The 12,560-nt window shown below is 42.3% G+C and overlaps 4 protein-coding genes across 9 annotated transcripts; 2 read left to right on the forward strand and 2 right to left on the reverse strand.

Annotated features, from left to right (window-relative positions):
* The first annotated feature begins 4 nt into the window (after positions 1-4).
* On the forward strand, positions 5-653 carry BCIN_16g02530 (hypothetical protein). Of its 4 annotated transcripts, XM_024697994.1 has the most exons (3): positions 5-275; positions 321-327; positions 512-653. In XM_024697994.1, the coding sequence occupies exons 1-3, from the start codon at positions 28-30 to the stop codon at positions 611-613; spliced, it is 357 nt and encodes a 118-aa protein (XP_024553811.1). In that variant the 5' UTR covers positions 5-27; the 3' UTR covers positions 614-653. The 4 variants fall into 4 exon arrangements, with proteins under 4 accessions (XP_024553811.1, XP_024553810.1, XP_024553808.1 ...); XM_024697991.1 differs by having other exon boundaries at positions 321-530; XM_024697992.1 differs by lacking the exon at positions 321-327 and having other exon boundaries at positions 345-530.
* BCIN_16g02540 (hypothetical protein) lies at positions 532-2,607 on the reverse strand. 2 transcript variants are annotated; one of them, XM_024697995.1, is made up of 4 exons: positions 2,333-2,607; positions 1,947-2,293; positions 1,683-1,895; positions 532-1,625 (listed from the first exon to the last, which is right to left on the reverse strand). In XM_024697995.1, exons 3-4 carry the CDS (start codon positions 1,694-1,696, stop codon positions 824-826), a joined length of 816 nt encoding a protein of 271 aa, XP_024553812.1. In that variant the 5' UTR covers positions 1,697-1,895; positions 1,947-2,293; positions 2,333-2,607; the 3' UTR covers positions 532-823. The 2 variants fall into 2 exon arrangements, with proteins under 2 accessions (XP_024553812.1, XP_024553813.1); XM_024697996.1 differs by having other exon boundaries at positions 1,947-2,607.
* A 395-nt stretch (positions 2,608-3,002) lies between these two features.
* On the forward strand, positions 3,003-4,917 carry BCIN_16g02550 (hypothetical protein). The gene has a single exon (XM_001550474.2). It carries the CDS (start codon positions 3,226-3,228, stop codon positions 4,867-4,869), a length of 1,644 nt encoding a protein of 547 aa, XP_001550524.2. The 5' UTR covers positions 3,003-3,225; the 3' UTR covers positions 4,870-4,917.
* A 3,266-nt stretch (positions 4,918-8,183) lies between these two features.
* BCIN_16g02560 (hypothetical protein) lies at positions 8,184-11,837 on the reverse strand. Of its 2 annotated transcripts, XM_024697997.1 has the most exons (11): positions 11,217-11,837; positions 11,090-11,168; positions 11,025-11,036; positions 10,903-10,974; positions 10,560-10,831; positions 10,469-10,508; positions 10,006-10,411; positions 9,572-9,959; positions 8,984-9,523; positions 8,790-8,925; positions 8,184-8,728 (listed from the first exon to the last, which is right to left on the reverse strand). In XM_024697997.1, exons 1-11 carry the CDS (start codon positions 11,314-11,316, stop codon positions 8,545-8,547), a joined length of 2,229 nt encoding a protein of 742 aa, XP_024553814.1. In that variant the 5' UTR covers positions 11,317-11,837; the 3' UTR covers positions 8,184-8,544. The 2 variants fall into 2 exon arrangements, with proteins under 2 accessions (XP_024553814.1, XP_024553815.1); XM_024697998.1 differs by lacking the exon at positions 11,025-11,036.
* Between the last annotated feature and the right edge of the window lie 723 nt (positions 11,838-12,560).

Consider the following 12,560-nt stretch of genomic DNA (forward strand, 5'->3'; position numbering starts at 1 on the left):
GTAAGACGAGAATACGCATGCACAACAATGGCATCGATTTTGAAATGGGCAAGATCAGCTACTAGAAGAAAGCCATCCCCGCCATTGCGATTCCCTACAACGGGGTATGAATTGATCAGTGACGCTCAACCACTTGATGAGGAACAAATTGAGGGGTTCAAAAGAGGATTGTATTATCCTGTGAATATTGGAGATATGCTTATGTCTAAATATCAAGTCGTTGGGAAGCTTGGATATGGCGTAATGTCTACTGTTTGGTTGGCGCGCAATCTCCTGTATGTGTTTCGCATTATTTTCGTATCCATTTACTAAAAACCTAGAGCTCATGAACCCTGTGGTGGCAGAATTAGAGAAATTAGAACTGCGTCTTCAGGGTAGGAATAAGGAAATGTTCTTGAATATGATGCGTGGTATGCTTCAATGGCGACCGGAAGATAGGAAATCTGCTAGGCAATTAGCTGACGATCCTTGGATCAATGAGATACACATTACATGAAAGATTCAGAATGAGATCTTTATGTGTTGTTTGATTGTCTTTCAAATTTCGCTTTCTAAAAACACAATGCATCTTTCTGCCTTTCATATTATAGTCTCTATATATCTCAATGTATAATTTATTGTTTATTTCCCCCCCAAAAGTTCAGAATGTCCAAAAGAATATTTCAAGAATGTTATGCAGCGAAAAGGATTCTGTTGTCTTATGGATTTATACACTGAGTGTGAGAACATTCACAATTCTTATGGCCTGACTACGCCTGATGACATGCTGATCCTGCCAAGTTGAGTACATAGACATGAAATTAATGCCCTCTCACAGCTCCACTCACGCAAAAGCTTTTGCCATCACTTGAACCCCTTTCGAATCCAACTTCGGCATTGCGACTTGATAGTCGCAAAGAAAACCCACATCACTATCATCCGTTTCAAACAACTTCATATCAAACCTAATAACCAGAGCAGCCGTAACAAGATATAGTTCCGCGCGAGCAAGCTCAATGCCGATGCAGACACGACCACCTTTACCGAACGCCATTTGATACTTGCGGCGTTCGCGACCCTCGTCACCAAGCCAGCGCTCCGGATCAAACACAAAGGGATCTGGAAAAACAGTCTCGGCTGTGTGGGCGCTCAACGTTGTTATGCTAATAGGTGTACCCGTAGGGATCTTGTAAAATGTGCCTTTGTTTGTCGTCGATGTAACATGAGAGGAAGGAGTATAGGTCAATTGCTCATCTGCGATACGAGCCGTTCTAGCTGTGACACCGAAAGATAGATGATTTCCTTCGTCAATAACTGCGGAGAGATATGGGAGGTGCTCAAGTGTTGCCCAGGAAGTAGGTGTTGGAGCCGTATCGAGTTCAGCCCGAAGCTTCGCGATAATGGCTGGATTTGTAAGTAGATGGTAGAAGATTATTTTGAGTGTTTGGGCGGGTGATTCGGTCCCAGCTAAAACCGAAAGTGATCCTTCCTGTTGGAGACGAAGCAAGGTCTTTTCTGTTGGTGGTAGAATAGCACTGTCAAGTATTGAGGCGAACACAGACTCTTTCTTCGTTGGGCCCAAAAGCTTCTCACTGCTAACTTCGGATGGCTTCGAGCTCATGATATCGGTCAATTCGGTGCGGACCCTCTGTTATTTCAAGTCAGCTATGATTGTTTGCGTTTGAACATCGCTAGAAACATACATCAAAAGGCGCATGCATATCTATTAAACCCGGGGCATGATTGGTTTGCTTATCGATAATGAAAGGGATTCTGAGAAGTCCGGAATTGAAGGTAGATGCTTATTTATATTGATGCCCATCAGAAGCTGATGGCTATTATGTCGAAGTTCCACAGCCCTAGTCTCATCTGATAGAACATCAACTTGATGGTTGAATAAGAAGTTTGTGACGACACTGCTAAGAATTAGCCCTTCCTGTCATACATATATTTCATTCAAACTGTACTCATTGGAAAAGGCAAAGAGCAAATCTGATTAATTGGCGGGCGACTGTTCTTTGGCATGTTTATCAATCATTTGATAAAGCTGTTCCACTTTCTTGTTGATCAGTGGTTCAAGGTGTAGAACATTTCGTTTGCTGAAAAAGGGGCTCAACGCAGCGCGTCGCTTCTTGTGGAGGTCGTAACGAGCTGTCGTTCTCACGCCTCCTGGAATTCTCAGAGTTCGAAGTTGATATTCATATTTATTTCTGGGCGACGCAGATGGAGCGTAAACAGTATCTAGAAAGCCAACATCCTGTATATGGAGCTCATCTGGAGTGTTTCGGAGGATAGGTCCTTTTGTAATTTCGAGCTCAGCAATGATCAATACACAATTCTTCTTCCACCTTACCATATTGTTTATGGAGGTTTGTATTTTAAAGACGTATTGTCCTGGCTGAATAACGTCAAAGTAGGACTCATACCACCAGGTAAGTGCGGCAAGTTTGGGCCCTGGAATATGAGCTAGGGGGTGAAAATAAAGACGACGAGTGGCTTCGGCAATTGTCAAAATCAATGATAAAATTATCCCTGTGCCTAAAAGCTGAGCGAAAGCCATTTCAAATTATTCGAGAAGCTAAAAAGCTGTTAATGGTAACGTATTCGAGGGAAATCTTCAAAGATATCATGAGAAATAAATAAGCAGGATTTATGGTTTTTTGACATTCAATAAGTGATAACAATCAGTATGCACCAAAAATTCACCAACAGTTATTAGAAAGCCAACATTTGGTGAAGTCAAAGTGACCCCACCAAACTCTTCGGATGCATGTGCAAATGAAGCAATCCCCGGTTGGAAAATGTTATAAATTGTTTAAATCAAGATCCAGATTCGTAGTCTTACGTGCATTAGTCTCACCATCTACCCCTCCCTGCTGACTGCCTTATCTTATTACAAGTTAGAATGGCAGGGGAAAATTCCGCTTGGTTCAACCTATGCCTGGAAAACAGTAAAGAATGGCGAGTTCTTCTCTGCAGATGGCGGGGAGGGGCCCGAAAGGAACGAATGTGTAGTCATTGTAGATGTTTAAACTTAGTCATCTCATACATCCTATATTATCAGATCCAGAGATCAGAAGTACAGTGTATGAGCCGTCAGAGTATATGAAGAAAAAAGGAAAAAAAAAAATTCGACTAAAAAAGTATAACGTGTTTTATCACCGAGTGGATCATATCACCGAGTGGATCACTTTCACTTCAATTGTTGATCTCTCACTTCAATACGCGTTTTATCAATCAATTGAAATGCAATCGAATAATAAAGAAGCTCGAATACTCTTAGCTATTGAAGCTATTCAAAAAGACAAAAAACTTAGTATTCGAAAAGCTGCTAAGCTATATAATTTACCATATACAACACTCAATCATAGAATGAATGGTTTTACCCCCCGCGTCGAAACTCGAGCGAATTGTCATAATCTTACACAATTAGAAGAGGAAGTGATTATTCAATATATACTTGATATAGATTCAAGAGGATTTCCACCTAAACTTAGAATGGTGGAAGATATGGCGAATCATATTCTTGAATCGAGGGGTGCAAAGCGTGTTGGAAAGCTCTGGACGCATCGATTCGTAAAGCGTCGAATCGAATTAAAGACGCGTTTTAGTCGTGTTTATGACTTTCAAAGGGCTCTCTGCGAAGATCCTAAACTTATTGAGAAGTGGTTTCGACTAGTTTCGAATATGCGAGCGAAATATGGTATTCTCGACTGCGATTTCTACAACTTCGACGAAACGGGCTTTATGATGGGTATAATATGCCCCGGAATGGTGGTAACTAGTGCTGAACGAAATGGCAGAAGCAAGGCAATACAACCAGGCAATAGAGAATGGGCTACAGCGATCATATGTGGTAATGGGGAGGGTGAAACTATACCCCCATTTCTAGTGGTTCAAGGACAGGTCCATCTTTCCAATTGGTATACCGAAACCGATTTTCCTGCGGATTGGGCTATTAAACCTACATCTAATGGATGGACAAATAACGAGACGGGTTTAGAATGGTTGAAACACTTCGATAAACATACTAAGAATCGAAGAAAGGGCAAATATCGAATGTTGGTGCTAGATGGGCATGAAAGCCACGAATCAAGAGCTTTTCAAGCATACTGTGAAGAGAACGACATCATATGTTTATGTTTACCACCGCATTCAAGTCATCTAACTCAACCACTTGATGTAGGTTGTTTTGGTAATCTGAAACGTTCATATAGTGGTCAAATTGATGGATTTATCAAGGCACATATCAATCATATCTCGAAGGTTGAATTCTTTATAGCTTTTAAAGCTGCATACGAAGAATCAATCACCTCTCAGAATATGAAATCAGGGTTTCGAGGAACAGGTTTAATACCATTTAGCCCTGAAGCTGTACTTTCGAAGTTAGATATTCGAATTCGTACACCTACCCCCCCCTCTTTCGATCTAGATCAATGGATCTCTCAAACCCCTCGCAACCCAACTGAAGCTCTTTCTCAATCAACATTAGTTAAATCTCGAATAACTCGTCATCAATCAAGCTCTCCTACACCTATATTTGAGACTGTACTAGCTCTAGCTAAGGGTACAGAGAGATTAGCTCATGAGAATACACTTTTAAATGCAGAGATTCGTACACTTCGGGCAGCAAATGAGGCATTAAGCAAACGTCGACGCGCGAAAAAAACTCAGTTACGTCAAGGAGGAGTGCTTACTGGACAAGAGGCTCTTGATATATTATCTCAGCAAGAGGTTGATATTCAGATTCAACGCGACGAGCGTCAAAATAAGGGAAATCCTATTGGGGAAGCATCTTCTAATAGGTGCTGTAGTAAGTGTGGAAAATCAGGTCATAATTCAAGAACTTGTCAAAACAATGTAATAGATCCTAGATTACTAGATTCTTAATAGTTTTAATCAATTGATTCAATTGTTGTTGAATAATATAAGTTTAAAGTGGTAAATTGAGGTGAAAGTGATCCACTCGGTGATATGATCCACTCGGTGATAAAACACGTTATTCGATATAAAAAGCGTACTTCTGGGGGAACATAGATGATAGGGATACTCCCATAATAAATTGAAAAAATATTCGAGTTCTGTCACGAAACAGACCCTCTCGCGATGCGATCACTTATATGTATTTGGTTATTAAATATATGTGTTCTACGAGTACTAGACCCTTGATTTTTTAGTGGTAGGTTCTAAGAATTAACTATATCCCGCTTTCGTTGTCCGATCGCTATTTCCATCGTGAATCACATTCGTCGTAATTATCACGAACAAGCAAAGATACTAATTACATTTCCCCCTATCAGGAGTAAAACTTCTGTGATTGGATGGTCTCATAAAGAAAAGGCAAGCACCGGGAACTCAAAGATTCCAACCAGACCGAGATCTATATTGGTTGGTACAAATCGCACGGCGACAGATTTACAGCATAGCTGTGGGCAGCTGAGACTCGAGGATATCCTTCAAATTGTTTTGTTTGGGTATGAACTGTAAGGCTGCGGTGCATCAGGTACTTAAAGCCTTAGAAGTATAACCGCATCGTCATGATGTGTACTCAAGCAGCGCCACAAAATGACTCTCAAGCACTAACTTATCGCAAGCTCGACATTCCTGAGTCTCAAACCAGAATCCTCCGTTTGCTGCCTAGCGACGCCGATACGATCGTACGTGCTGAATTTGTTCACATCGACCTGAGAAGTTCAAGCGATCTAAACTACAAAGCGCTATCCTATGTCTGGAGCCTGCTCTCCGGTGATAAAGATGTAGAGATGATACTAGAATCTGCTCCATCACCGCTTCGGCTGAAAATGTCCTCCGCAATGTCCGATAAAAAAACTCGACAAGAGTTGTTCGGATCAATGCCGTCTGTATCAATCAGAAAGACATTCCGGAGAAGCAGCATCAGATCGCTATCATGGATAATATCTATTCGAAAGCTAAGCGAACTGTTATCTGGCTGGGAGAAGAGAATGATTATACGAAGCTAGAAATTGAAACTCTGCGTTTGATTTATAATCGAGCCAGCTAGAGCAGCGAAGGCTGCACGCAGTTGCGCGGCGTGCTCTATGGAAAAGCTCAGATATTCCAGCACTCAACGACGCCCCTGCAGGACCATTGTACCTCTAATGCTATGGAGGCTGTGCGACAATTCCCCAAGTGCTCATGGTTCAGACGGCGTTGGATCGTACAAGAGGCTGTTTTGCCATCAGAAAGACTTGTATGCTACGGCATCCAGAGCATACCAGCCTTGAAGCTTTTCCGCGTTGCGATCTGGATGCACCACAAAGAAGACTATCTCCCGCTTAATATACAGCAGGGGCATGGTATGCTAAATGCTTCATACTTGTCATTGGTTGTCGATATTGAGCAGGGCTGACGCTCTTGGAACAGTGACCAAAAACAGAAGTTTGCGGTCTTGTTTCACTTTTTTTCAGACCTTCGATGCAACAGTAAACCATGATAGAGTGTACGATTGACTTGGTATGACTCGATGGCATATCGAACAACAACCGTTTCCTGCTCAGATTATTCCCGCCTATGAACGTTTGATCAATCAGGTGCCAGCGGATGCCACACGGGTTGCAACTGAGGAAGCCGGAGACTCGTGGCTCTTCCGCTACATTGATCTCCACGAGCTCCCTCGGTCCAGTCACCCTCCTTCATGGGTGCCACAGCTGTTCCGCAATGTAGACTCAGCTGTTGACCCTAATAATTTCCGCTCAACATTCAACGCTAGCGAAGGAATGGCGACCAGCTATTCAGAGCTATTCGCCACCTTTGATCTGAGCCTCCAAGAACACGACTGGAGTAGGATGAGTGCTTAAGACTTATCGTAGAGCGAATAAAAGACGTAGGACGAGCAATCAAGAAAAACGACCTGGGCAGCACCAAAACCATCCATGAATTATTTCGCAAGACTGTAACCGACAAACAGCTTACCACAGACGAGGGCGACGATGTTAAACTCTCACCTCTTGAAGCAATGGACCTCGGCCTCGACCTTCTTGCTGGTATCCACTCCAATCCCGAACCAGTAGTCACCCAACACGAGCCAGCTCCGACGTTCGGAGAATTCGTGAACACCATTACATGTAGGCGAAATCGACGGCGAAAGAGAGACAACCGCTCTCCTCCAGGACAAAGCTTACGCGCGATAAATCCGCGGTCTGAAAAGGGCAAGTACGAATCGACATCTTTTGATCACAGCGGATAGCCAATTTGGGATCGGACCCGGAGCGAGGCGAGAAGATCGAGTGTTTATCGTACTGTCTGCTTCACGTATGTCCATGAATATGAAGCAGTCGGAAGATAGATGGCGGGTGTTCAGACCGTGTTATGCGCAAGGCAATATGAGGGGAAAAGCAGTTGAGTATTGGAAAGATATCGGGAGATGTCCCTATGACGATCCTGCTACGTTAGGAGTACACACAGGTGTATTTTTTTCATATACTTATATAAATACCCACTGGAACCATGACTGCTAGTGAGTATGTATTATAAGAAATATAGACCTGAGATTTGATGAGAAAGCTTACCTTTTATTCTACGGGTGAATTTTCCATGTGTCATTATCGGTGATACCATACCCTCAAATTTACAGGGGAGCGATGAGGCTAACTGAGTGAGCCAGAAGAAGAAGAAGAAAGAGAAAAAGAAAAAAAAAGTAGCAGAGATCACTACTCCAAATCCGATCAAAGATTACTTATTTCGCAAAGGAAAGAATTCGATGACTATAATTGTAATCCCAAACCCACAGAATGTTAAACGTATGAAACCAGATATAGATCACATGTCAAAATGGAGAAACTACAATAAATTCAATAAAAACAATCTATCGAAGAGGGAGAAGAAAAGAGCACTGATACTTTTTGAAAAACAGGACAGGAAAAAAGCTGGATACCAATATTCGATATCTTCGTTTTCGCAAGATGAAGAATGTAATTGTCGATGTGGAATCTTCTGTACAGTCATCTGACCAGCAAATCTCGCGTTCTCGATGAGAAAGGAAAAAACACATGATGACTGCTTGACACAGTGAGAACATCAAGTGATACTAACTATACTACTCGAGTATTCCCTGAATCATTCGGAGCCACCCATAGTAAGTGTCGATCTACATCATCGTTTCGAAACCAACCATAGGAAGAATCGACTCGGGATGAATGAATTTCCGTGAAATGAAATGAAACAAAGTGAAAGCAGTCGCGATATGCGAGGAGAAATTATTTTCTTATTGTACTCTCTGTATCCCCTCAACGGGCTGAGTGGTGTGACAATGCTAATCAAATAAAGTATCATCCTGCATTCAATCCACAGATTCCCGGCAACAAGACAGAAATAAAATAGAAATGAATCGAATTAAAACATGTGTAGAATTCGAGCTCCTTCATAACCCCAAGAAAATCATGCGTGGTATCTCTAGCCAAACTAACTATCGTAAATGCCTAATAACCCTAAATGTCCCCAAAGTCTCCCCAAAGTCCCCCCAAATATGCAAAGAAGATATCACCAAAACCCCATCATTAATCTCTAACCGCCGGATCCCATGTATCGTAACAGATGCTTCGTCATTTATGCCTTAAATTTGACTGCCACGCTTCCATCTTCCGTGTCACATTTAGCGTCACATGTGAGACTGCATTTGGCTTCGCATTCAATCTCTCTCTTAGGTGTTGTTGTTGGTGAGCCATCGATTGCAAGAAGAGCAAAATGGCCACCAACGACTGGACGAGCGATAAAGGGACCTGACCACCAGCTGTGATTGTGTTAGTATGATCTGCATAACAGAAGTAGTGAGCATGAATGTGATAACTTACTCTGCAGTTTGAGTATTGTAAAGGTCGGTGAAAGCGCGGTCAGTTTGAGTAATACCAATCCATGTTGCGAGCTTGGAGATAAACATGGATTTTGTGGATGGAGATGCGATTGCTGCTGCCCACATTTCCCAATCGGCTGTTTGAAAAAGATAATTAGAATGTGCAGCAGAGAATAAGTAGTGCATGAAACTTACATTTGGTGCAAACATTCCTGGAGTCAAGTTGAACACCATATACATTAGCAATTGTTGGGTAGTATTCGCTTTGCATATCGTAGATTCGTTTTGGGACAAAATTGAGCTTCAAAAGCGTATCAGCGTAAAGATTGTACAAAAGACCATGTCCAGCGTTATCTTGATAGGCTAATTTGGTATGTGCTGGAACAGATGCAGTGGCTGGGACTATAGCGAGTTGCTCCCATTTCGTAAGGTAATCGTGTGCAATATTTGTATAGTTCAATGCATCGGCGGAATTTCCAGTCATATTTGCAATCACTGACATTGCTTCAATGGCGATGATACCTTTGAGGGCAAGATTGGTTTGATTTGCGAGAGTGCCTTGGAAATCATCAGTGGAAAGTTGATTTGCTGGGATTAAAGCTTCAGCGACGAGGAAGGTAGTCCATTGTTTGAGTAGTGGGTAGTGTTGAGTCAGATACGCTTTATCGGAAGCATGTTGAGAGTAGGCGAGAGTCATGATAATCATGTTTCCACATTCTTCAAGAGGCATAGGTTCTACTCATCGTTAGTATTTGATGGTTACATACCAGGGCAAACACTTACCTCCATCACCAGTTGGGTGTCCAACCGCACGGGGATAGTTAGCACCTAAATCATGGATTGAATATTCTTGAGGGAAGTGGCCAGCTTCTTGGTTCTCGTAAAGAGGATCAAGCAAGTACTTCAACAAAATAGGGTTCGTGTAGAGAAAGATGGGCATGGCGGGAAACATGACATCAACAGTTTGTGTATTACCATCAGAACTGATTTCTTTGAGAAAGTAGTATGGCTTATCTGGAGTTCCGCAAAGCTGAACAGCTCCGAATGCTTGACGAGCTGAAAGAGAAGTAATAGTCAAGTAGTCTTGGCCACCTGCTGCAAGAGAATCGACGGCAATTTTGTGGTCCCAGACACCCCATTTCATGACCCAATCGTTGTAAAAATCGGTGACCTAAAGCAATCAGCATGATATAAAGCGAAAAGGAGTATCCACATACCAAAGAGATATCAGAATCCCAATAGCTAGCCCATAAGGAAGGAACAGTTTTCAGTCCACCATCTCCAAGGAAAATGATTGCGTTTTCTTGAGCATGGACAATAGTGTAAAGAGTTTCAACCGCAGTACTTCCAACATTTCCAAGATTGTTGGCGAAACCAAATACTGGCCAAGCATCCTCGATAGATCTGTAGACGGTATCCTGAGTATTTGGAAGAGACCCATTGTTGAGGAAATTTCCGCGAACAACAGAGTCCTGTCCGGATTGATATGACATGCCATTGACGGCTTTGGTAGACCACAGCCAGTAACCCCAGTGAGCTTGATCGTCTGCATAATCCGCATTGAATTCACTTTGGTCTTGTCTCCAACTTCGATGGGAGCCAATGCCATCATTTACGGTATAACTGCATGAAAGTCAATACTCTTGTTCTCAAAATATTGCCGATATTGGAATAACTCACTTCCATTGTGCAGTATCAGATTTGTGGATAGAAGTCCATTCTGTGTTGTATGTGAGCATGGTCCTTGCATTCTAGACGAGAACAAAATTACCTGCAGATGTGTCACAGTACAACTCAACAGCATGAGTAGCACCATCCAATGATTTTGCAGATACATAAAGATATGTACCAATAACCGATTGTCGTCGAATATCATCTGGTGTGAGCGGTGATAGGAATGTAACATTCATCGATACTTTTCCAGCGACAGTCATCAAGAATGTGGATCTGCTGGAAGTATACTCCATATGATCTTGAGTAACACTTGGTGGAACAACACCATTGACACTTGCAGCACCCATCCAGGTGTAAGCTGTGCCATCTCTAGTTAAAGTTTAGTGAGATGATTGGAGGGAATTTGGAATGAATAAACGTGATAGTTCAAGAATACTTACACTTTGATGAGACCAGCCCAACCAGTGACGGAGCCAGCGCCTCCTGCAACCGAACCATCAGGTTGAGGTCCGCTATCCAATATATTAGAACGTGCGCCATTTAGCTAAATTTTTTAACTTACGCCCAGAAACGACTATATAAACGTTAGTTATGACTTCTGATACTCAATCCGGGGAGATAACTTACGGCCAATACCCTGGGAGAATGCCTCCACTAGCACCCGTACTTCCTGCCTCCAGCCATGTACTCATGTATGGTGATTTGACTATTCCGTGTTAGATCCATTCTCGAATTGAGAGATTGTGATAAATACCAGCTAGAGGAACCGCAGGAGGTCTAACTGGACTAAATGTAGAACCAGAGACGAAACTAACGACAGTGCCTAGCACTCCCGCTAAGAGAGAAGACTTCATGATGGGGATCACCAAAGAAGAGTTGAAGAATTAGTGCAAATTAATGGTATTGCAAATCAAAAAGAGTTATTAATAAAGAATTAAGTTCCTGGATCAAGAAAGAAGGAAAGAAGTTCTTGAGTGCGTGGTTGTGAAGAGGACAAGGAGGAGGGACTTGGAGCTCTTTTGTAGAACCAAAAAACTAGCTCGTGGGATCTCAAAGGAGGGGTAGTAATAGAATGTTAATGATAATTTCAAATGGGGTTGCAAGTGATGTGAATTGTATGCTCGAACAAGGGGTAAACATTGCCCGAATGACGCTCTCAATGGAGGGGGTGTTCAGTTTAAAGATTGGACGATATGGTATGAACCTATGAATACTCAAGATGCCAAGAAAGAACATGCGCTCATGAATAGTTTGAGTAAATTCATTTCGCTTGATACTTAGCTCACGTCATAAGGGGCAAGTGAATGCGTAGGGTCAAAAGGCCCGAAGTTCAAAGAAGCATCTTTGTGTAGAAGCTTAACCTTGGCTTACCATCACAAGGAAATAGAATTGATCCCAAAATGGCATTTGATGCAAACCACTTTGATATTCATGATCATCCTGTGCTCCGTGTCCCTGGTGAAATCTGATCGCACCCCAGCGCAATGCGGGCGAAAAGCATGGTCCCTGACCCTGTAGCACGCTACAATGTTAGCTGGTGAAAGGCCTGTAGCAAGGATCATTAGTTCACGAATAGCATAAAATTATAGGCCAACATCAGAAACAATCAATAGCTTTGCAGATTTACTATTCATCTCAATTTCCAATGTTAGACAATTTAGATCAACAACCAATACAATCAAGCAAGCTCAAATAAGGCTTTCCATAACATTGACATGAGGTGTAATGTGCTGTAATAACCCTTTCTCCAGCGAGATCTCGGGATCACTAGAACGTGGCTTTCATGAGTTGAAAAAGATTGCTTGGAAACCTAAATGTGCCGAAGTAGATGTGGAACAAATCAAATTAATGATTCAATAAGTCTATCATTTACAAAGGAAATGATCTACAATTCTGCTGGGATCTCTATCAAGTGCCTTTCTTCGCCAAGTCATCTTATTAACATAGAAGGTATTGCGAGAGGAAAAAAATACATTACCAAGACCAAAATTCGGGATTCGGAAGATCTACCGATCCTTGGATTCACCATCCGCTACTTGCGGGGTGTGGGGCAAAAGCTGGGGTTGAGTCGTGTTGAAGGAATGACAATCTCCGCGTG

Source organism: Botrytis cinerea, chromosome 16 (genome assembly GCF_000143535.2).
Source record: "Botrytis cinerea B05.10 chromosome 16, complete sequence".
NCBI lineage: Eukaryota > Fungi > Ascomycota > Leotiomycetes > Helotiales > Sclerotiniaceae > Botrytis > Botrytis cinerea.